Genomic DNA, 22,671 nt, shown 5'->3' on the forward strand with positions numbered 1-22,671 from the left:
CTCCACACTCCAACCATCCGTTTCAATACATGCGTAATCTGTTGAATCGCTCAAGACGCTGAAATCCGAGTCTGAATCCGAGTTAATGTCGCTATATCTTGCTGTGCTAACCGCCATGTTGTTTGTATCTGCATCACTAGATGACGTCACAGGAAAATGGACGGTGGATTTACAGATAGCGAAAATCAGGCACTTTAAAGCCTTTTTTTGGGATATTCCATGATGGGTAAAATTTTGAAAAAAACTTCGAAAAATAAAATAAGCCACTGGGAACTGATTTTTATTGGTTTTAACCCTTTTGAAATTGTGATAATGTTCCCCTTTAAGCACATTTGCAAAGTTTTTGAGTATTCTACACATTGAGGTTTGTGGGACTCCAGAGGCACCAGCGGCTTCAAATACCTCTTAGCTGCTTTGTAATGGCCTTTTAGCAGCTTCTCCCCTAATCTGATGAATTTGTCTGGCAGATTTTTTTTTTATTTTGCCTCCTTCTGCACAAATTTGGCTATGCTCTGAATTATCAACACATTTCTTTACAGTTCAATGATCACGCATACGATTTTTGGAAATATCCAATGTTTTCATACCCTGAGATAGGTAGTGTACTACCTTACGCTTTTTGGCAGCAGAGAGATTGATTTTTCTTCTCCATAGCCCTTTAAACCTGTGGCCTGCGTAATAATGTGGAACATCACTTTAAAGCAGTTTTCCTTTGATTGGGCTCACATAGAAGACTATTTATCACAGGTGTCTGAGATTGATGTCAATGATCTACAGAACCTTGAGACACAATACCATCCATGAGTTTAATGGAAAAACAAAAAATAAAGGTTCTTAGTTCCAATTTGCGTAATATTTTGAAACACAGTGTATATAAATATTCACTGAAGGCAGCTATGATTTCGATGTATTCCTCAATAAAAACAAAATTGACACCCAGGATTTAGAGTTTCATCTCGCTTCTGTCAGTAAAAATTTTTACATTTCAGCCTTGAAAAAGTTCCCGTACAACTAGAGAAAACATTGTAGATGGGTTCATGTTTCGCTGCACCGATGCAAATGCAATCATGTCAACATTTGCATCTTTTGTAATACATACATTTGTGTATTCAACAAAACTGAAACAAAAACAACACACTCTCTTCTAGTCAAAACGTCTTTAATATTTACATATGGACTCTGTGACTTGAGAGTCCGATGGTGGCATCTTCTAACGCAGGCCGGCCTCTGTGCCGACGTTGACTGTGATGTTGGTGTAGAGGGGCAGGCGCTCCCGGGAGAGGACCTCATACTCTGCTGTGTTCATCCCATCTTTCTTCCACGTCACAGGTGTCTTGGCCAGATTTCTGTATCTTTAAGAGGCACAGGGTAGAAAAACAAACCCCAATGTCGGAATGTACATATACAGTCGTGGTCAAAAGTTTGCATACACTTCACTTGTAAAGAACGTAATGTCATGGCTGTTTTGAGTTTCCAATAATTTCTACAACTCTTATTTTTTGGTGATAGATTGATTGGAGCACATACTTGTTGGTCACAAAAAACATTCATGAAGTTTGGTTCATTTATGAATTTATTATGGGTGTACTGAAAATGTGACCAAATTTGCTGGGTCAAAAGTATACATACAGCAATGTTAATATTTGGTTACATGTCCCTTGGCAAGTTTCACTGCAATAAGGCGCTCCCCTCACATCCCAGGGCGCTCCCCTCACATCCCAGGGGGTGATCAAGGGTGATGGGTCAAATGCAGAGAATAATTTCGCCACACTTAGTGTGTGTGTGACAATCTTTGGTACTTTAACTTTCTGGTTGAATTTTTGACCACTCCTCTTGACAAAATTGGTGCAGTTTAGCTAAATGTGTTGGTTTTCTGACATGGACTTGTTTCTTCAGCATTGTTTACACATTTAAGTCAGCACTTTGGGAAGGCCATTCTAAAACCTTAGTTCTAGCCTGTACACATACATATACATATATACATATATATATATATACATATATATATATATATATATATATATATATATATATATATATATATATATATATGGATAATGGAGCCCGGAATAGTTAGGGATGCATGGGATTCGGGGTATTTGTTATGTTGCGTTTATAATTGGTTACATTGCGAATGTTCTCCCGAAATGTGTTTGTCATTCTTGTTTGGTGTGGGTTCACAGTGTAGTGCATATTAGTAAGAGGGCTAAAGTTGTTTATTTCACAATCCTCAGTGTAACCTGTATGGCTGTTGAACAACTATGCCTTGCAGTCGCTTGTGCGTTGAATTAGCACCCGCACACTAGATGTGGCCGGCCGGCACTAAGATAGCATAGTATTAAAGCGGACGCTACGACATGGTTGAGAGGACGTTTAAGGCATTGCCATCACGTCACGGCCTCAATATTGTTGTCTCGGTGAAAATCTGAGAATGGTATCCTGGGGAGATTTCTGGGAAAGGCAATGAAATTTGGAAAACCTCCCGGTAAAATGGGGGGTCGGCAAGTATGCAGCTCAGCCACACCAGAGTAAACCAAGAGCCGCGGGTTGCCGACCCCTGATCTACAGAGCTACAAAGAATTGCTATTGCAAAATCCAATAGACACATGTAGAAGAGCAGTTTCTTTCATTTAAAAATTTCAGGTTAATTTGTATACTTAGCAAACTCATCCCGCGGGCCGGGTAAAACCTATTCGCGGGCCGTACGTTTGACACCCCTGCTGTAGGCTATTAAGCAAGCAGCTACACAGCAGCTAAGCACAAAATTACACACAAGCTAAACATTCTTAATTGAATAATATTGCAGTTTTGAACACCATATGTGTTGATCTCAACAAGTATCAAATAATTATAGTTGCATATTACTTCCACATACAAAGTACTGTACAAAAGCAGAAGCGTATTAGTAAGTATCCAGTAACAAACGTGTCCGCATCATTCAATTTACTGGGTCATGAGCTAAACTGAATCATTGTGGCCACCAGGTGTTGCCAAAAAACAATTACTTTGTTATTAATTTCACTTAATCAAGCCTTGCTTCAGATTTATATCAGTGTTAGTCAATACTCATGGCTCCAATTTTAGTATCGTATTGGAGTTAAAAAAGTTATATCAGGACATCCCTAATCTCTTTTAAAGAAACCAAACACTCTACCCCAGCGAGTTGAATCTGTTGCCTTTGTCCCGCACGTGCTTGATCATCTTATAGCGTCCCACCTCCAGGGACAGACGTATGACGCGCATTCCCGCCAAGGAGACCCTGAGAAGACAAGAGTCAGAAGTCTCAAGGCAAAAATGGAAATCTTACAAGAAGTGTGGTTTGACAGAGTTTTTCAGAGTCTAAGTTGACATTGTCAAACGTCTCACCTGAGCCCGATGTCATCGTCCTCGCAACCCCAGCCCCAATAGTTGTTGGGAAAACCGTTAATTTTGCTGTATTGAAGAGGCGTGAAAGCAGTCACTCCTCCAAAGTACCTCCGGTATGGAAGCCTTGAGGAGCAACCCAGTTATAAACATTGAACAATGTACTTGGGTTACGAAACAACACACCTGTAGCCAAACTTGTTGATGGCGATGGCGGCATGTTTGGGGTTTGATTCGCACACATAGTTGTTGCGGTCATTCTCGGGAATGAGGTCCACGTCGTGGAAAAAGAGACACTCCCATTCCTTCTCTTGCATGGCCTCCTGGAAGCCGGCGTTCATCAGCCTGGCCTTGTTAAATGTGTAGTTCCCAGCCTGCATTAGGAACAGTACGTTGGAGAAAACAACTATGATATTTTGCATTTAATTCTACCGTGGTAAATCACTGAAAACTACAACCATAATAATACACTGGTCTGATCTACTAAGATCCCAAATAACAAGTGCTAAATAGAGCGTGTAAAATAAAAATAGTGCAGGTACTATTATTGGAAGTGTTGCGGGTGATCTACTAAGACTGCGTGCACAATTGATTAAATAATGTGCCATGGAGACTGACATTTTTCTCCCCGTGTGTGGAATTATTCTCCAACAAATGCTGTTTTGCTTTGTTGAGGGACATGCAGCAGACAATTACAGTTTGCATCACCTTTATGGGCATCATTGAAGCATTTCCCCAGTGCGGTCCATACAACAGAACTTACGTTTTACAGAACCATTTTTGAACGTGTGTAACATTATAGTGAGATGAGGAGTAGGGTTGAGTACAGGAATCAAGAGGAAAAATCGATTCACGTCTGAATCGCATTTCTTATTACGATTATGTCTCGAGTCAAAGTTTTCAAGAACACATTTTTTTAAATCTATATTTTTTTGCCATCTCCTAGCTTACTTGTCAGGTAACCGCTTCCGTAATGTATTGCTGGGTTTGAACTATGTCACCTACAGGCAGCCAACATCTCAGATAGAAGTCAAACATTAAATATATCGACTGGTTTTTTTTACCTTTAGTAGCTCAGATGTGAGTGTATTTTCAAGGTTTAGTCGGAAATATTCAAGCCAGATTGCATCTTAAAAAATTGCTGAACGTGATGAAATGGACCCAACACCACACATCCTTTGACCCTTGCAAGGAACAGAAGTCCAAAAGTATGGATGGACGTCATTTCTAGCAACTTCAATTATGCAGTCAAAATCAATCAGAGGATGTGCAGGTTTAACTGATGTTGTCACCGGGTGAATCCGTACAATTTTCTTGAAGTTTAATTTCCACCGTATTCCAGAATAACATAGCAGTGATGACTTTCAGGTATATATTCAAACAGTGTACATTTTTAAAAGGTAAATTATGATATTTTTGAAAAAAAGTGGGTCGTGGTTTTATTTCCAATCTGGGAACGCCTACAGAAACGATCATTTTGTGGACTGACTCAAAAAAACGGTTATAAAAGTGACTGTGAAGTAAAATGTGTGTAAAATTTTAACCAAAAAGAATGCAATACATATTAGCTTGACAACAAGGAAATATGTTGAGTGTTAATTAAAATCATCATAAGTACACTGTAGGGTTATGTTTGGTTGTGCTTTGGCTTTATTTGCTCTATTGGTTCATTTAATACTTGTGTTTTGTGTCTTGTATGTACTTACTGAATTCTGTGTACATTGTGAGTAATTTAATTGAGTTATGATTTAGGTAAAATTCTTACATTACAGTCTAGGAACAAAACTGTAACCTGTAACCCTAGCACCAACAATACAGTAATAATAACATTATGCACCTAGCGATATTCTGACTTCATATTGCTTTTGTTTGTTTTTTATGCATATGTACAAAGACAAGATAAAGATATATATAAAAAATAACAGTATATTAGGGTTGTCCCGATTTCAATAATTTGGTACCGGTATTACGGGAACTACGACAAGTGTCTATATTGGCTTTATTTCTATCAGACAATTTTACAATACATTAAACATTTGTTTCCTAGTGCACACAAATAACAGTAATAGATGGTTAAAATACATAGTAAAAGGCATTAAACCCAATGGGCTTTTCTTGTTGCACTCAAAAAAACTAACAATTAATCTGCCATAATCAAGGATTAGGTTAGAACAGAATAAAAAGCTTTAATGATATTATCATAAATACTTCATAATTTTTGGTTGCCAATCCTAATCTTTGCTTCAAGAAAAATAAAATTATTAGTAAATACTAAAAACAAAACTATGGATCAAAGTGCACAGATAAACAATGCCACAGGTAAAAACACACTGTTAAAGATAAAACACAAATTGTACAAATTTGTTACAAAATTTAGTCATTTTACTTCACATTAGTTGACACTAATTAGGGAGTTTTAGCTGTGCTAATATTTAGCCAACCAGCTGTTTGCGCGTCTACGTATCTACATGTGCACAGCAGGGGAGCTGGTTAACTTATGGGAGTAACGTACAGTATGTGTATTTGCAAGAATGTCAAGTTGTTGGCTGGGTGACGTCGGTAAGTGAGTGGGCGGACAAAGAGAGAGGAGGAGCCCGTGCACTGCACAGTAGAGTGATGAACGTGTCAGGGTGTGTCTTGCAAAACTAATAATAAAGTGACTGTCACGATTCGGCGGCCTCGTCAGTCTGACCCGAAAGCGAAGCTTCGCAGACCCATTCCTGGTTAAAGTGAAGCGTGTTACCCCCGACGAAAACATCAGCCCTGGAAGGGAACATCTGCCCTGCGCTCCTCGACTACGTTTTGTATGGTAGATGAACAGCAGGACAAGTGTAACAACCTACATTATTACGGGTCATTCTTTATAACTCTTTGTGCAGATCTGAATGCTTAATTTTTAAACATACTGAACTTCACACACCCTTTCTATTACCCAGTAGAAATTAAGGTTTTTTTGCCATTCTTTGTCTCCACGATGTTATTGCTTCTATGCCCCAGACATCAATTGTCTCGGCTCTGTAGTCACCGCCGCACAGCATCATAAATGGTACCGTTTTTTTTTTTTGATCATACCGTTTCCATTTGATTAGTACCTTTGTACCTTATTAGTACTGTTATACCGTACAACCCTACAGTATATGTACACGTCAGACCTGGTGAATGACGTAGATGCTGTACTCAAGCTGCTGCCGCTGCAGAAAAGGATGCAGGTAGTAAAGCAAGAACTTTAGGTGGTGCTCGCGGTCCCTGTGTGGGATGATGATGGCCGTGCGGTGCCTCGCTCGGCAGTCATGCGGGCGGTAACGTCCGCCAAGTTCCACCTGTGGGTATTTCTGCTCCACTTGGGTGAGGGTGAGTTCTGACGGGAAGCTCACGTTGATCGCCCCGCCTGTGAGCAAATGAACAACATGAATATAATAAACGGAGTGAACCCTTTGGTAAGTCATCCACTCTTTTTGTCTCTGTGGGTGGAGGCAGAAATCTAGCATACAGGAAAATTCAGTAAGATAACATAGTAGAAATGATCCCTATCACCTGTCACGGCCCGGACGCACACCAGTGCGCAATCTTCTGGGAGCCGCGCTAAGCGCAACTCCGAGCGCGAGCATGTCACTCAAGCCACTGCAGGCAGCTGCGCTCCATCTACAATCAACGCAGTCGGCACTGATGAAAGAGACGACTACAAAAACCACCGCCACCAGTGATCCTTTGCCAGAACCTAGCAAACTGTACCGTAAGCTTGTCTCCAGCTTCCTAGTTGTCATTTTGATCCTGATCTCTGTGTATTTTTTCCCTGCGTTAATTGTCGTGTCCTCCCTCACCCCGCAGTTCCTTGCGTGCGTCCCGGAGTCACGCTGTGTGTCGTGTGCTCCTGGATTCCCCTTGTCTTCCTCCTGCTTCCTTGGTTCTCGACTCCTCGCTCGCCCCCGGACAACGATGACTCGCTCCTGCCTCTCGACCACGCTTCCGCCCTTGGACTACCCTGCCTGCCTTGCCCTTGCCCGACAGCACCGCTCCTCTCAACACGCACCTCCAACACTTACTGTAAAACCCCTCCTGTTAAATTCTACACATAGTCTTGCACCCATTTCCTTTTACATACTGTACATATATAAAATAATATAATATAATATAATAATATCTAATTAAATATTATATAATATAATATATTATATAATATATTATATAATATATTTCCTTTTGTTTAAATAAAGACGCCCCAGGCTATACGTTTTCCCAGTCTCGGTGCCGTCTCCTTCTCCCTGGAACCTTCACATCACCCCCCAAATATAATTCCTTATTCCTTATTCGTGACATTTCCTAAACAAAACCATCAACATCCACAGACATTATAGCTTTTTGAGTGATGTTACTAACTAACTAAAGTAACTAACTGACTGACACCAGCAAATACATAACTTCCTGGTGGAGGTAAATACAGACAAACGGAACACTTGAATAAACAGAAGTGAGAAAGGGAGTGCATTTAGTTGACGATAGGAAAAATGTATGATCCATTGATTTCTTGTTGCTTTTTTACATAGTATTTCTCCCTCTCTGCCTCTCAATGTTCTGAACTACTGTTTCAAAGCTGTAAAAGTCGTCTACTGAAATATAGAAACACCGTCCTAGGAGCTGTTGGGTAGCATAGATGTTCTATAGCTCAACATGTCCTTTCTTAGACAGCAAACTAGTTGAATCAACATTGTCTCTGCTGGTTGGAGCCTCCATTTTGCCTCCAGTGTTTCAGGGTGTAGTTAATCAACAATCAAATGCACAAATATTTTTTTACAGTCAATTAATCATCAGATATTCCGTGTGGATGTGACGTGGAATCAATGGAATACATGGATTATATTATTTGGCATATGAATGATAACAGAACATTTTAAAACAGATAACAAAGGCTCCTAATTTGGCTGCTGACGTATGCAGTTAATTATAATGTACTTTCAAGTTATATTATTTTCTCAAAACTATCATTAATGTACTTGTGAATTTACAGTTAATAGCTGGTCAGTTTCTGATGTAACATGTTTCTATACTGGAAATAGGGCTGGGCGATATATCGATATAAACGATATATCGCGGGTTTGTCTCTGTGCGGTATAGAAAATGACTATATCGTAATATTCGAGTATACGTTCTCATGCAGTTGCTTTTAGCCTCGGGCATTACACTCAGTGACGTGCGGTGAGGTTCATTGCTGGTGAGGCACTGACTTCATCACAGTCAGATTTATAAACATATGAACATTATAGAGCAGTGGTTCTTAACCTGAGTTCGATCGAGCCCTAGGGGTTCGGTGAGTCGGCCTCAGGGGTTCGACAGACACTCCACCGCCGAGGTCGAGACACACCCGACTCATCGTGCGAATAAAAACTTCTCCATATCGGCGTATTATGGATACAGCCACAGCAGAAGTCACACTGATTTGCAGGTATGTAATTTGTTGTGAGTTCATGCACTGTGTTGGTTTTGTTCTTCGAACAAGGTGATGTTTGCACATGGCTCATTTTGTGCACAGCTAAAAAAAACAAACTTTGACTTAAATTTGAAAAACATATATATATTTTTCACTGAAGAAGGGTTCGGTGAATGCACATATGAAACTGGTGGGGTTCGGTACCTCCAACCAGGTTAAGAACCACTGCTATAGAGTATCTTATTCACCATTTGATTGGCATCAGTTAACGGGTTGTGTTTAAAAGCTCATACCAGCATTCTTCCCTGCTTGGCACTCAGCATCAAGGGTTGGAATTGGAAGTTAAATCACCAAAAATGATTCCCGGCCGCTGCTGCTCACTGCTCCCCTTAGCTCCCAGAGGGTGAACAAGAGGATGGGTCAAATGCAGAGGACAAATTTCACCACACCTAGTGTGTGTGTGACAATCATTGGTACTTTAACATAATGTAGCAGGTACTTTAGCTAGTATAGTATAGTATAAATAAATTACACTTATTATTATCATTATTGGCAATAATGCTGCTAACATTTACAATATTAAATAATCACATGTATGTAGAAAATAACAAACACGACAGTACACAGTGTTGTCACTATGACAGGTGTAACCGCGCTCCAGCGGCCAAATTCATTCATTGTCTTTACTGTAGCATAAAAAATGCAGGTGGCCTTAAAACGCCACAATACTCAGTCACCATATTTAAGTACCCAAAATAAAGACTCAACATTAATATAAATTCAATCGGATCAGAAACATTGGAGGAAATGGGATTAAAACCCGATGCTAACCGCCCATAGAAAATACATGGGTACGGCTTGTAGCCACTCTTAGCAAACAAATTCACTTACCAACTCAGCGTAGTATCTCAACATCGATACACTCTTTCGTCGCAACTGGGCCTTGTTTGTTGGCACCTATAAGTTTACAATTAGTTGTAAAATGTTGGACGGTTGTTTTTACGATATGCAGGCAAACGACAACTTTAAAAAATACCGGCTTCGGCCTAGCCGAGTAGTGCAAGCATGATCTCTGGGATCAGTAGCGCCCTCTATCACCAGGAGGCCGCAGAACAGGAGCCTCACATTGTACGTCTTCGCAGCAGTTTTATGATTGCCCAGCACAAGAAATACGTTACACACATACAGTTGTTGACAAAATACACTGTACATTATATACCTCAGCTAACTAAACCATGGAAATGTATAATATAATTCATATAGCAATACGGTCTCACTGCACAGCAGCCAGCAGTTAGCCGAGTTATTGCGCAATCCACGGGAGGCTCAGCTGGCTGTGACTCACCGCAAGTAATTCTCAGTATTTGAACGGCAAATGTGAAAATTAAGCGATTTTGAATGATAAATAATTTAAAACTGGTGAAGTTAAATGGAAAATAACTTTATAGTATAATCACTGGATACATATAACAATATAATTTTTTTTTTTTCTTTTTACATTTTTTTCCTTCACCTGCCGCCCCTGACTGCACGTCACTGATTACACTACAGGCGTTTCTCACTCCTTCTTGTCTCTCCTTCTCACAGAGACGTAAAACAAGCCCGCCTTCTCACATACGTCACACATGTCGCGCGTGTAGCGTCATACGTTCTCGCCGAGCAGAGCGGTAGCAGCATGGCTAACGTTAGCTGAGGCAAGTGGCGCAAGCAGAGCGGAGCGGAGCGAGTTGAGTGACATTACAAGGGAGAGAAGGTGCGAAACTGATCACAAATGGAGGAACAACAATTAATGCCCCAAAAAACAGCTGGGGGTCCATCATCTGGCGGTGGTTTGGCTTCAAGCGGGAAGATATTCAGCAGACAACAGCAATATGCAAAGTATGCAGCAGAAATGTTACTACAAAAGGTAGCCCATCCATCCATCCATTTACTACCGCTTATTCCCTTTTGGGTCGCGGGGGGCACCGGCGCCTATCTCAGCTACAATCGGGCGGAAGGCGTTGTACACCCTGGACAAGTCACCACTTCATCGCAGGGCCTACAAAAAGTAGCAGCACTACTAATTTGTTCTTTCATTTAAAAAGTCATCCGCGAGAGAATGAAGCGTATTTAATAAATACAGTTTTGGTCAATTGACTTAGTTGTGATTTCCCTCTCTGCATGAAATTTTAAAAGTAGCATTTATTAATGCAGTATGAAGAAGAATCTTTTAATGTAGACACATAGAATCATCATACTGCTGTGATTATATGCATCACGTGTTCATTTAAGGCAAAGGAAAAATATCGAGATATATATCTTATCACCCGATATGACATAAAAATATCGCAATATTAATAAAAGCCAATATCGCCCAGCCCTACCTGGAAACAAATATTAAATGCAACACTTTTGTTTTTGCCTCCATTTTTCATGAGTTGATCTCAAAGATCTAAAACTTTCACTATACACAGAAGACCTATTCCTCTCAAACATTGTTCACACATCTGTCTAAATCTGTGTCAGTGAGCATTTCTTCTCTTCCAAGATAATCCATCCCACCTCACAGGTGTGACATATCAAGATGCTGATTAAACAGCATGATTATTACACAGGTGTGGCTTGGGCTGTCCAGAATAAAAGTCCACTCTGAAATGTGCAGTTTTATCACACAGCACAATGCCACAGACGTCCCAAGTTTTGAGGGAGAAGTTGGCATGCTGATTGCAGAAATGTCCACAAGAGCTGTTGCTCTATCACAAGCCATCCCCAAAGGTGTTGAAGAGAATTTGGCAGAACATCCAACCGGCCTCACAACTGCAGACCGCGTGTAATTACATCAGCCCAGGACCTCCACATCAAGCACCACCTCCTTAATCGTCTGAAACCAGCCACCTGTACAACTGCTGCAACAATGGGTTTGCATAACCAAATAATTTCTGCACAAACTGTTAAAGAAACATCTCAGGGAAGCAAATCTGCATGCTTGTCGTCCTAACCAGGATCTCGACCTGACTGAAGTTTGCCGTCGTAACCGACTTTAGTTGGCAAATGCTCACATTCAATGTTAGAGAGGTGTTCTCTGCACGGTTTTCACTGTTCAGGGCAGATTGTGGCGTGGTGTGGGAGAGCGGTTCGCTGGTTTCAACGTGGTGAATCGAGTGGCCCATGGTGGGGTGGGGTAATGGCATGACCATGGACAACAAACGCAAGTGCATTTTACTGATGGCATTTTGAATGCACAGAGATACGGTGATGAGATCCTGAGGCCCATTGTTGTACCGTTCGCCTGAGACCATCACCTCATGGTGAAGAATGACAATGCACAGCCCTATGTTGCAAGGATCTGTGCACAATTCCTAGAAGCTGAAAACATCCCAGTTCCAGCCTTGCCAGCATACTCATCGGACTTTTCACCCAGAGAAGCATGTTTGGGATTCTGTGGATCAGCGTATACGACAGCAAGTTTCAGTTCCTGCCAATATCCAGCAACTTGGCAAAGCCACTGAAGAAGAGCGGACCAACATTCCACAGGCTGTGTTGAACATCATGAGGCAGTGCAAACCCCCTCAGACCCCAATGAAGCAAAACTGTGGCCTTTTATTGTGGGCAGCCTAAGGCACACCTGTGCCATAATCATGCTGTTTAATCAGCATCTAGATATGCCACACCCGTGAGGAGGGATGGATTTTTTTTTAGCAAAGAAGAAGTGTTAACTAACAAAGATTTAGATAGATTTGTGAATAATATTTGAGAGAAATAAGACTTTTGTGTACAAACGTACATAGTAAAAGCTTTTGGATCTTTGAACTCATGAAAAATAAGCACAAAAACAAAAGTGTTGCATTTTTATTTTTGTTCAGTATATCTTCCACTGGCTCCACGGTGGCAGAGGGTTTAGTGTGTCTGCCTCACAATATGAACGTCCTGCAGTCCTGGGTTCAATCCCAGGCTGGGAATCTTTCTATGTGGCGTTTGCATGTCCTCCCCGTGAGTGCGTGGGTTCCCTCCGGGTACTCCGACTTCCTCCCACTTCCTAAGACATGCACCTGGGGATAGGTTGATTGGCAACACTAAATTGGCCCTAGTGTGCGAATGTGAGTGTGAATGTTGTCAGTCTATCTGTGTTGGCCCTGCGATGAGGTGGCGACTTGTCCAGGGTGTACCCCGCCTTCCGCCCAACTGTAGCTGACATAGGCGCCAGCTCCCCCCGCGACTCCAAAAGGGAATAAGCGAATGGATGGATGGATATCTTCCACTTCTTTTCACATATAACAAATACTAATTCTTATGTTGTTTGGATATTCTACATTAGTTTGTGGGGTTTTACAAATTTAGGTATCAGTCCAATACCAAATAGTTACAATATTGGTCTTATATTAATGTTCATACTTCAGATTTTTCAATGATTGTTTTTTTAATACAACTGTAATCTTACAAAAACAGAGCATGGCAATGTAACAATATACATTAATATTTTAATTATTTAATTTTTCCTTTTTAGTTACCTGTGAAATTTAAAATAAAGCAAATTGTGCAAAATAACTAAACAAAAGCAAAAACTACATTGGCTTCTATTTCCTGAGTTTGTTAATAACAACAAAAAGACAAAATGCTTTTGTGACAGTATAAGTAGGAATATAATCACTGTAACAACGGTATACTTATACTATGGTTGGTATTGTTACTGACAATATTTCTATCTATCTCCCGACTCTTTTTACATTACAGAGCTTTAGCTTTAGGTTATAAGTTGGTTATGTTTTTTTGTCCCCTCCTACGGCGTGAAGTGTAACATGTTTAGCTGTTCTTTATCCTCTTCTTGTAAGTAACGCAGTTTATTGCTCGTTTGCGAGGGCGCTACCTTGGGTTGATGTTGTGCTTCCATTCGCATGTATCTGTCAAATTTGTGGGACACAGCTAGAATGTGTGATCAACATGCACTTACAAAATATATAGTGTAGTAATTGAACCTCTCTGTCTTCAGATAACTTCTGTTGTGAATTGGCTATATATAAATAAACTCCAACTTAAGATGATAAATTGATAATAAAAAACGAAGTAGTTTAAAGCAGAGATGTAACAATAAATGGTAGTCATTAAAAAAGTGGTAAAACTCCAGACGGTTAACATTACAGTTTTAAATTAAAATGATCAATCACTAAAAATGGTCCTTAGTGTGTGAATGTGAGTTTGAATGTTGTCTGTCTATCTGTGTTGGCCCTGCGATGATGTGGCTACTTGTCCAGGGTGTTCTGACTTCCGCCCGAAACACAGCTGAAATAGGCTCCAGTGACCCCCCGCGACCCCGAAAGGGACAATGGATGGACGAATGGAAAAAACATGATTATTAACTATATAAACTCACGGACTGACTACCACTAGCTTGCTAGCTTAATGCCAACATTAAAACAAGACATTAACGTCTGTCTCCATTTTACCCAAATCTAAACACATTGCTGTCTGAGCGGCTTAGCTATTTAATTGTGAACGATGAACCTACAAGCGGTACTCTCTTGAGACAAAGGGATTGATCTCAAATCGGAGGAATACAAGACAGAATGTTTTTAGTACCCCTGAACTAGGCTGACCATATTCTGAAATCCCAAAAAGAGGACACATATATGCGTGCCAAGGCCGGGACTAGGTGAAAAATTTGCCAATGATACTCAAACTTGCTTTATAAATAATATATTTATTTAAATAAAACATTTTTTTCTCCTCTGTTGATGGCTGTGTTGGCGCTAGGGATCTCTAAAATAGGGTCCCAGGGACCCCATCAAGTCATAAAAATGGGGTCCCACAGTAAATTTTTGGGGTCCCACATTTTTCTAAGCGTTTTGAAAACAAATGATAAACGTATTCATTATCCTGTTGTATCTCACATTCTATATCGTGTTTTGGAAAAAGGTTGTCATAAATGTTACTTAATTCATTTTAAAACAATTATAGAAAAAGAAAACAAATGTGTATACATATGTAAATGTATTCAGTTATAAACATTCATTCACTTTCTTCTTTACTTCATGGATCTAAACTTTACCGCTGCCGGTAGTTTTTCCTATGTTTTCATTTAATAAGTTGTAGGTGTATTTATTTCAGTATAAAAGTGTAAAAGGTGTTTTGCTTGGGTCATGAAATGATAATAATGGTGTGCCAGGGCATACATACATTTTATATTTAACCCTTAAATCTCCGGAGTCTTACACTCACTTTAGTGTTTACCAAGAAGTCTATTTCCTTTTGCCGGCAAAACTCGAACCAACACTTTCTGTCAATAGCGTCACTTCCCTAACTTTACCGGAAGTCCCGCCCCTCAACCAAAGCCATTGGCTAACACCCCGTAGCCAGCCGCTACAATATTTACAGTTAGTGTGATGTTATGAGCCAGGGAATACAATGACTACACTACCCAGCATGCAACAGAAGTGACGAGCATGCGCGGTATCCCGGTAAGGGGGTTTGGTGTGTCGCCGTGACGGCATCTTGTATGTTGTGATATGCACGCTCTGAAAGTAAACGTTAAGAACTCAGCCAACAGATACACGCAACCTTCATTCAAAATGCCGGACATTTGACGCATTTAAAAAAAACGCCCGGACACGCCGGACAACGCCGCAGAAGAGGACATGTCCAGGGAAAAGAAGACGTATGGTCAGCCTACCTGAACAGAGTAGGGCACCACCACGTCCGCCAGAACACTAGCATTGAGACATAAGAAACATAAAACATGCGAAATAGTGGGCTTTCTTAAAGTTTACGCATTATAATTATTTGAAAAAAAAAAAAATTGTGAAAAGATTTTAGTGTTCGTACAAACGTATACCGTATTTTTCAGAGTATAAATCGCTCCGGAGTATAAATCGCACCTGCCGAAAATGTATAATAAAGAAGGAAAAAAAATATATATAAGTCGCACTGGAGTATAAGTCGCATTTTTGGTGGAAATTTATTTGATAAAACCCAACACCAAGAATAGAAATTTGAAAGGCAATTTAAAATAAATAAAGAATAGTGAACAACAGGCTGAATAAGTGTACGTTATATGACGCATAAATAACCAACTGAGAAGGTGCCTGGTATGTTTACGTAACATATTAAGGTAAGAGTCATTCAAATAACTGTAACATATAGAACATGCTATATGTTTACCAAACAATCTGTCACTCCTAATCGCTAAATCCTATGAAATCTCATACGTCTAGTCTCTTACGTGAATGAGCGAAATAATATTATTTGATATTTTTCGGTTATGTGTTTATAATTTCACACATAAGTCGCTCCTGAGTATAAGTCGCACTTCAGGCCAAACGATGAAAAAAACTGTGACTTACAGTCCGAAAAATACGGTAAATACTTTTTCAACATATTCAACAATACAGCGATAATTATGATAACCGTGATCATTTTGGTCACAATAACTGTGATAGTGAAGTGAATTGTGAAGTGAATTATATTTATATAGCGCTTTTTCTCAAGTGACTCAAAGCGCTTTACATAGTGAAACCCAATATCTAAGTTACATTCAAACCAGTGTGGGTGGCACTGGAAGCAGGTGGGTAAAGTGTTTTGCCCAAGGACACAACGGCAGTGACTAGGATGGGGGAAGCGGGAATCGAACCTGCAAACCTCGAGTTGCTGGCACGGCCACTCTACCAACCGAGCTAAACCGACATTTTTATACCATTAAATTCCTAGGTAAAGGTAATATCAAACACGAAGAATAAAGAGACAAAGTTTATATGCAACAATAGGAAGTTTCCAGTAGAGGCCAAATCAAAATTTGAAAGAATACACAAAAAATCAACACCAAAAATTACACACAAGGTGTTTTTTACACTCACCTATAAGAGGAGAGGTCATGGGACACAAAGGAAGCACTTCTTTGCTGTTACCATCGGACAGTTTAAGGTTAGCATCTTCAGTTGGCATTTTGGCTGTAGTATGGTTTTGTCCTGATGTCCCTACGTCGTTCTTCTTGTGGTAGGTGAACCCCTTTTGGAAGTCATCCCAGAACTGCAGCACTGAAAGACCCGATGTGATGACCACAACCATAAAGAAGCACATGATCTTCCAGTTGACCATGGCAACGGTCAGGATGAGGCTGTATGGAAAGTGTGAGATTTGGTCATTATGGATGATAATAACAATCCCTTATATTTTTTATTCAGCAATTTATTGTATTTCCCTGCTTGTTGTATTACTAAATTCATTTGATAGGAATTTTATTGAACGTTGCTACTTTTTAGCTACTTCCGATACAAGAGACGGATACAAATTGAAGGGAAAATCAAGGACAGTGTATTTGATTGGACAATTATGGTATTTTATTTGTTACTTGCTTTTGTTTTTGTCATACATTGTTACATATTGCCGGGCGATACAACAAAAAATTATCACAATAAAAAATTTCATATTATCTTAAACATGCACCTGGGGATAGGTTGATTGGCAACACTAAATGGGCACTAGTGTGTGAATGTGAGTGTGAATGTTGTCTGTCTATCTGTGTTGGCCCTGGGATGAGGTGGCGACTTGTCCAGGGTGTACCCCGCCTTCCGCCCGAATGCAGCGAGATAGGCTCCAGCGACCCCAAAAGTGACAAACGGTAGAAAATGGATGGATGGATGGCTATCATCTCAATTGTTCTCATATTTCTTATATAGGTTTTAAGATGACAATTTTAAAGCAGCTGTACTTAAAACCAAAGCCACTCGATATTTAGTATTAACATACAAAGTAAATAAAGCAAATTGAATAAGATAAGCTTTTTTTTTTTTTCATTTATTTACTCAACTGCTAGTTTACACACAAAGAATGTAACCACAGAGCCTTGCTAGTTCCTAGTGAAAAGTACCACAAGGTACTGTAATAGAAATGGGGGGGGGGGGGGGTGAATACGAATATTTCGGATTCAAACCTAATGATCAAGATGAGTCCATCAAAATGGATGATTTCATTGGAAAGTGATGGAAACAAAAACAAAACAAAATAACCACTGCACTTTTAAATGCTCAATTTCAATTGAAGTGCACTGTTGTTTGTTGGAACTTGATAAGCCGTTGTATTTAATGTTTTGTGTAGATTTTAGTATTTAGTACACAGGGTCAATTTTATTGTTTTTGGTTTTCCTTTTTATTCAGGCGCAAATTTTGCAAAGCACCAGCACAAGATCCCCATGCTTACTATATTTTCTTACACGAGAGGGCTTGTGTAAGTACCATTTAAGTAATATTTACATTTTTTATTTGCAGTGCCTTATGTGCTCCTGAGTCAACAGCCCGGAGGAGCATAGGAATGACGTACCATAGGTTTCTCGATGTGGGAAAATTCTGTTTTTCAAGAGACAGTTGAACGGTCGGTAGATTCAGGTGTGTCTGCAGAAAAACAACAGTACAAGTAAAACCACTACTGTATCACTACTTTAACCGGCTAATGTGCCAAACACGTACGCACACACACATAGTATGCTCCAACTTGCCACAACAGCAGCGGCCCAAGGGAAAATACAAGGCGTGCCTAACAAAATGAAGCCACACATAGGGGTGTCAAATGATAATTTAGATGAATCAATTACAGTAATATTGTGCACGTTGTATTTTTTCAATGTCATGCAACAAAAAGATAATTGTAGAAATGAAAATGGTTCATTCGTTTAAGGATATTTTAGAGAGTGTCTGGGCCCCCTAAAAATGCCTGTACACATCCATAGTCTAATAATAGTAATAATACATAAAAAATAATAAAGACCAAAATTTGGCCTCAAACAAAACCTTCATTCGAGCCACACAAAGCCAGGCGTTTGCCATGAATGCAGTAATCATTGTATTTATTAAACAATTTCCCTTTTAGTATGATCACAATTCCGAAAATACCGTAATGTAGGATAATATTAGCAAACATAAAGGAGATACATCCTACACTGCACCTGATATTGTGCATTTTGGGGCGGTGCTCTTCTGCCAGTGGATGCTTTTTTCCAACAGTGCTGTTGGTTTATCCAAGGGTAAAACCACATTAAAAGCTATACTACACAGAGAAACATCCTTTATTATTTACAATATTTCTCCTCAAACAATGATACATTTAAAGGCCTACTGAAACCCACTACTACCCACCACACAGTCTGATAGTTTATATATAAATGATCATCAATCAATCAATCAATGTTTACTCATATAGCCCTAAATCACTAGTGTCTCAAAGGGCTGCACAAACCACAACACAAACCACTACGACATCCTTGGTAGGCCCACATAAGGGCAAGAAAAACTCACACCGGTAGGCCCACATTAGGGCAAGAAAAACTCACACCCAGTGGGACGTCGGTGACAATGATGACTATGAGAACCTTGGAGAGGACGAAAGCAATGGATGTCTAGTGGGTCTAACATGATACTGTGAAAGTGCAATCCATAGTGGATCCAGCACAGCCGCAAGATTCCAGTCCAAAGCGGATCCAACACAGCAGCGAGAGTCCCGTCCACAGCGGAGCCAGCAGGAAACCATCCGAAGCAGAGGCGGATCAGCAGCGCAAGGATGTCCCAAGCCGATACACAGCCAAGCGGTCCATCCTGGGTCCCGACTCTGGACGAGCGGTCCATCCTGGGTCCCGACTCTGGACAGCCAGTACTTCATCCATGGCCATTGAACCGGACCCCCTCCACAAGGGAGAGTGGGACAGAGGAGAAAAAGAAAAGAAACGGCAGATCAACTGGTCTAAAAAGGGAGTCTATTTAAAGGCTAGAGTATGCAAATGAGTTTTAAGGTGAGACTTAAATGCTTCTACTGAGGTGGCATCTCAAACTGTTACCGGGAGGGCATTCCTGAGTACTGGAGCCCGAAATGAAAACGCTCTATAGCCCGCAGACTTTTTTTGGGCTTTGGGAATCACTAATAAGCCAGAGTCCTTTGAACGCAGATTTCTTGCCGGGACATATGGTACAATACAATCTGCAAGATAGGCTGGAGCTAGACCGTGTAGTATTTTATACGTAAGTAGTAAAACCTTAAAGTCACATCTTAAGTGCACAGGAAGCCAGTGCAGGTGAGCCAGTATAGGCGTAATATGATCAAACTTTCTTGTTCTTCTCAAAAGTCTAGCAGCCGCATTTTGTACCAACTGTAATCTTTTAATGCTAGACATGGGGAGACCCGAAAATAATACGTTACAGTAATCGAGGCGAGACGTAACAAACGCATGGATAATGATCTCAGCGTCTTTAGTGGACATAATGGAGCGAATTTTAGCGATATTACGGAGATGAAAGAAGGCCGTTTTAGTAATGATGAAATATTAACATTGCAACACATGCCAATACGGCCTTTTTAGTTTAGTAAATTACAATTTTGAATTTCCCGGGAGTTTCGTCTTGGAAACGTCGTGTAATGATGACGTATACGCAAGACGTCACGGGTTTTTAGGAAGTATGAGCGCCGCGCACACACGCAGCTAAAAGTCGTCTGCTTTAACGGAATAATTACACAGTCTTTTGGAGATCTGTGTTGCTGAATCTTTTGCAATTTGTTCAATTAATATTGGAGAAGTCACAGTAGAAAGATGGAGTTGGGAAGCTTTAGCCTTTAGCCACACAAACACACGGTGATTCCTTGTTTAAAATTCCTGGAGGTGAAAATTTACTATGGATCAAGCGGACATGGATCCCTACCGAATGTCAACCAGAAGGTTTCCGTGAGAAAATCGTGGTTAAAAAGTCGCCACTTACCGGATATCATCCGAACTTGTGCCGTCCGTACAGCTGCCTTCGACTCCCCTGAGACACTGCGCTTCAAGACACCCGTGGACATACACCTCCGACTATCAGGTACTATTTAACTCACTAAAACACTAACAACACAATAGAAAGATAAGGGATTTCCCAGAATTAACCTAGTAAATGTGTCTAAAATCCGTCCCAATGCAATCATGTTTTTTTGGGGGGGGGGGTTTTCTAGTCCGTCGCTATCAATATCCTCAAACACGAATCTTTCATCCTCGCTCAAATTAATGGGGAAATTATCGTTTTCTCAGTCCGAATAGCACTTTTTGTTGGAGGCTCCCATTAAAAACAATGTGAATATGTGAGGAGCCGTCAACATGTGACGTCATCGTCTGCGACTTCCGGTAGAGGCAGGGCATTTCTCTTAGCACCTAAAGTTGCAAACTTTATCGTGGATGTTCTCTACTAAATCCTTTCAGCAAAAATATGGCAATATCGCGAAATTATCAAGTATGACACACAGAATGGACCTGCTATCCCCGTTTAAATAAGAAAATCTCATTTCAGTAGGCCTTTTAAGCTATCAGTATCATAATTTGACATTTCCTATCTGGCAACCAAAACTTGAACACCCTCACCCTAATACACAACCTACTACATGAATAACATAATTTGTGTTATTTTGGTTGTATTTGCACCAACTAATTTATATTATTATCAATGTAATGGAAATTGCTTCTGTAATAATGTGTGTTCTTGCTCAGACGGATGAAAAATTAGCGGGAACATTGGTTATCACCGCAAAGCACACAACGAACTTGAACAAGCATCTGCAGGTGTGTTGTCCTGCCAATTGAAACGCATGACTGTTTGCACGATATTTGTCATTATTTTGATATTCTAATACAAAGAGCAGTGTTGCATAATACTGTAGATGACTAGTGTGCTATACCGAGTTGATTTAAGACGTTTTACATCCATCCATCCATTTTCTACAGCTTGTCCCTTTTGGGGTCGCGGGGGGTACTGGAGCCTCTCTCAGCTGCACTCGGGCGGAAGGCGGTGTAAACCCTGGACAACCTCATCACAGGGCCAACACAGATAGACAGACAACATTCACACTCACATTCACATAAATTGTCATATTATTTATACAAATCATTCAACATCAGACAAAATATTTGATTTTTTTATTATTATTATTTTAGGTTAAATAACTTGAAGGTTAGTATAAAATTATGAACTTATTTATTATTGACATTTTTTTTTTTACTTTCGCTGTACTTTTGTTTGACTATACTGTTGTCAAATTGAATTGCCTCAAACCAAAGCAATTTTGATGACTATACGACTAACTTAAAATACATTTTAGCCAACACAGTGTGACTAAAACTAAATACAAATTGCAGTCAAAATTACCACATGGAGTCCAAACGGCTAAATCTACATCAAGTAAAGGAAGAATTGGAGGTAGCCAAATTTATGTTCAAATATATTAGATACTGAGCAACAAATATTGAAAAAAACAACATATTGACTACAAAGTAATACAAGACATAACTCACAGAGACTTGATGTACCTGTTCTCTCCCTGAAATGTGCTGTGCAGGTAATGGGTCACGTGAGCACTGAGCAGACCCAGGCTGTGGGGGCTGTGTGTGTCACTGTGGGCGTGGTGTCTTAATCATTATCATGCAGTGTTAAGGAAATTTTTTTTTTGTCCTGTCCAGTTTCTTAGGCAAATCCTATTGCTGATGTAAATGCCCATATCGGCTGTACAAATTGACATTACAAAAGAGACGTGTGGGATACTTCTCTTGTTGCCTTATGTGTATTTGACTTTATTAAATGTATTTATATCATAATTTGGTGCAGCTGGGCCAGAGCAGGAGGGGATAGAAAGAGACAAAAAGGAAGACAGAGGGGGAAATTGTATGTAATATATGTAATGATGACTAAAGATACAAAAGAAAGCAGAAAAATGGAGGGGGAAAAAGAGAAGCCAGCTATATTAACCTTGTAGATTGTCATAGTAACTATAGATTAAGCTTTGTCAGTGTGCCATGTGTTACCCAGTTTACCCTAGGGTAACAACGTTAATTTATGTTTGATGAAACATGATTATATGCATGAGTGTATGTATATATACTTGTATATGTACAGTATGTGTATATGTATGTTTGT

The 22,671-nt window shown here is 40.0% G+C and overlaps 1 protein-coding gene across 9 annotated transcripts; it reads right to left on the reverse strand.

Annotated features, from left to right (window-relative positions):
• Window positions 1–1,142: 1,142 nt before the first annotated feature.
• LOC133556456 (beta-1,4-galactosyltransferase 3-like) lies at window positions 1,143–22,149 on the reverse strand. 9 transcript variants are annotated; one of them, XM_061906394.1, is made up of 9 exons: window positions 22,053–22,109; window positions 18,224–18,286; window positions 18,074–18,144; window positions 16,612–16,871; window positions 6,516–6,751; window positions 3,550–3,737; window positions 3,367–3,489; window positions 3,155–3,259; window positions 1,143–1,352 (listed from the first exon to the last, which is right to left on the reverse strand). In XM_061906394.1, the coding sequence occupies exons 4-9, from the start codon at window positions 16,850–16,852 to the stop codon at window positions 1,211–1,213; spliced, it is 1,035 nt and encodes a 344-aa protein (XP_061762378.1). In that variant the 5' UTR covers window positions 16,853–16,871; window positions 18,074–18,144; window positions 18,224–18,286; window positions 22,053–22,109; the 3' UTR covers window positions 1,143–1,210. The 9 variants fall into 9 exon arrangements, with proteins under 9 accessions (XP_061762378.1, XP_061762379.1, XP_061762374.1 ...); XM_061906395.1 differs by having other exon boundaries at window positions 18,230–18,286; window positions 22,053–22,103; XM_061906390.1 differs by having other exon boundaries at window positions 18,230–18,286; window positions 22,068–22,102.
• Between the last annotated feature and the right edge of the window lie 522 nt (window positions 22,150–22,671).

The sequence above is a fragment of the Nerophis ophidion genome, linkage group LG07, assembly GCF_033978795.1.
Source record: "Nerophis ophidion isolate RoL-2023_Sa linkage group LG07, RoL_Noph_v1.0, whole genome shotgun sequence".
NCBI lineage: Eukaryota > Metazoa > Chordata > Actinopteri > Syngnathiformes > Syngnathidae > Nerophis > Nerophis ophidion.

What these genes read in the sequence shown, in the direction of transcription:
- LOC133556456 (XM_061906386.1), bottom strand. Translation starts at nt 16,852, where the DNA reads ATGGTCAACTGGAAGATCATGTGCTTCTTTATGGTTGTGGTCATCACA. An exon ending in CATGACCTCTCCTCTTATAG is followed by an intron (nt 6,752 to 16,611) that starts GTGAGTGTAAAA and finishes ATTTGCTCACAG; the next exon opens with GCGGGGCGATCAACGTGAGC. An exon ending in AACAGATTCAACTCGCTGGG is followed by an intron (nt 1,353 to 3,154) that starts GTAGAGTGTTTG and finishes TGCCTCTTAAAG; the next exon opens with ATACAGAAATCTGGCCAAGA.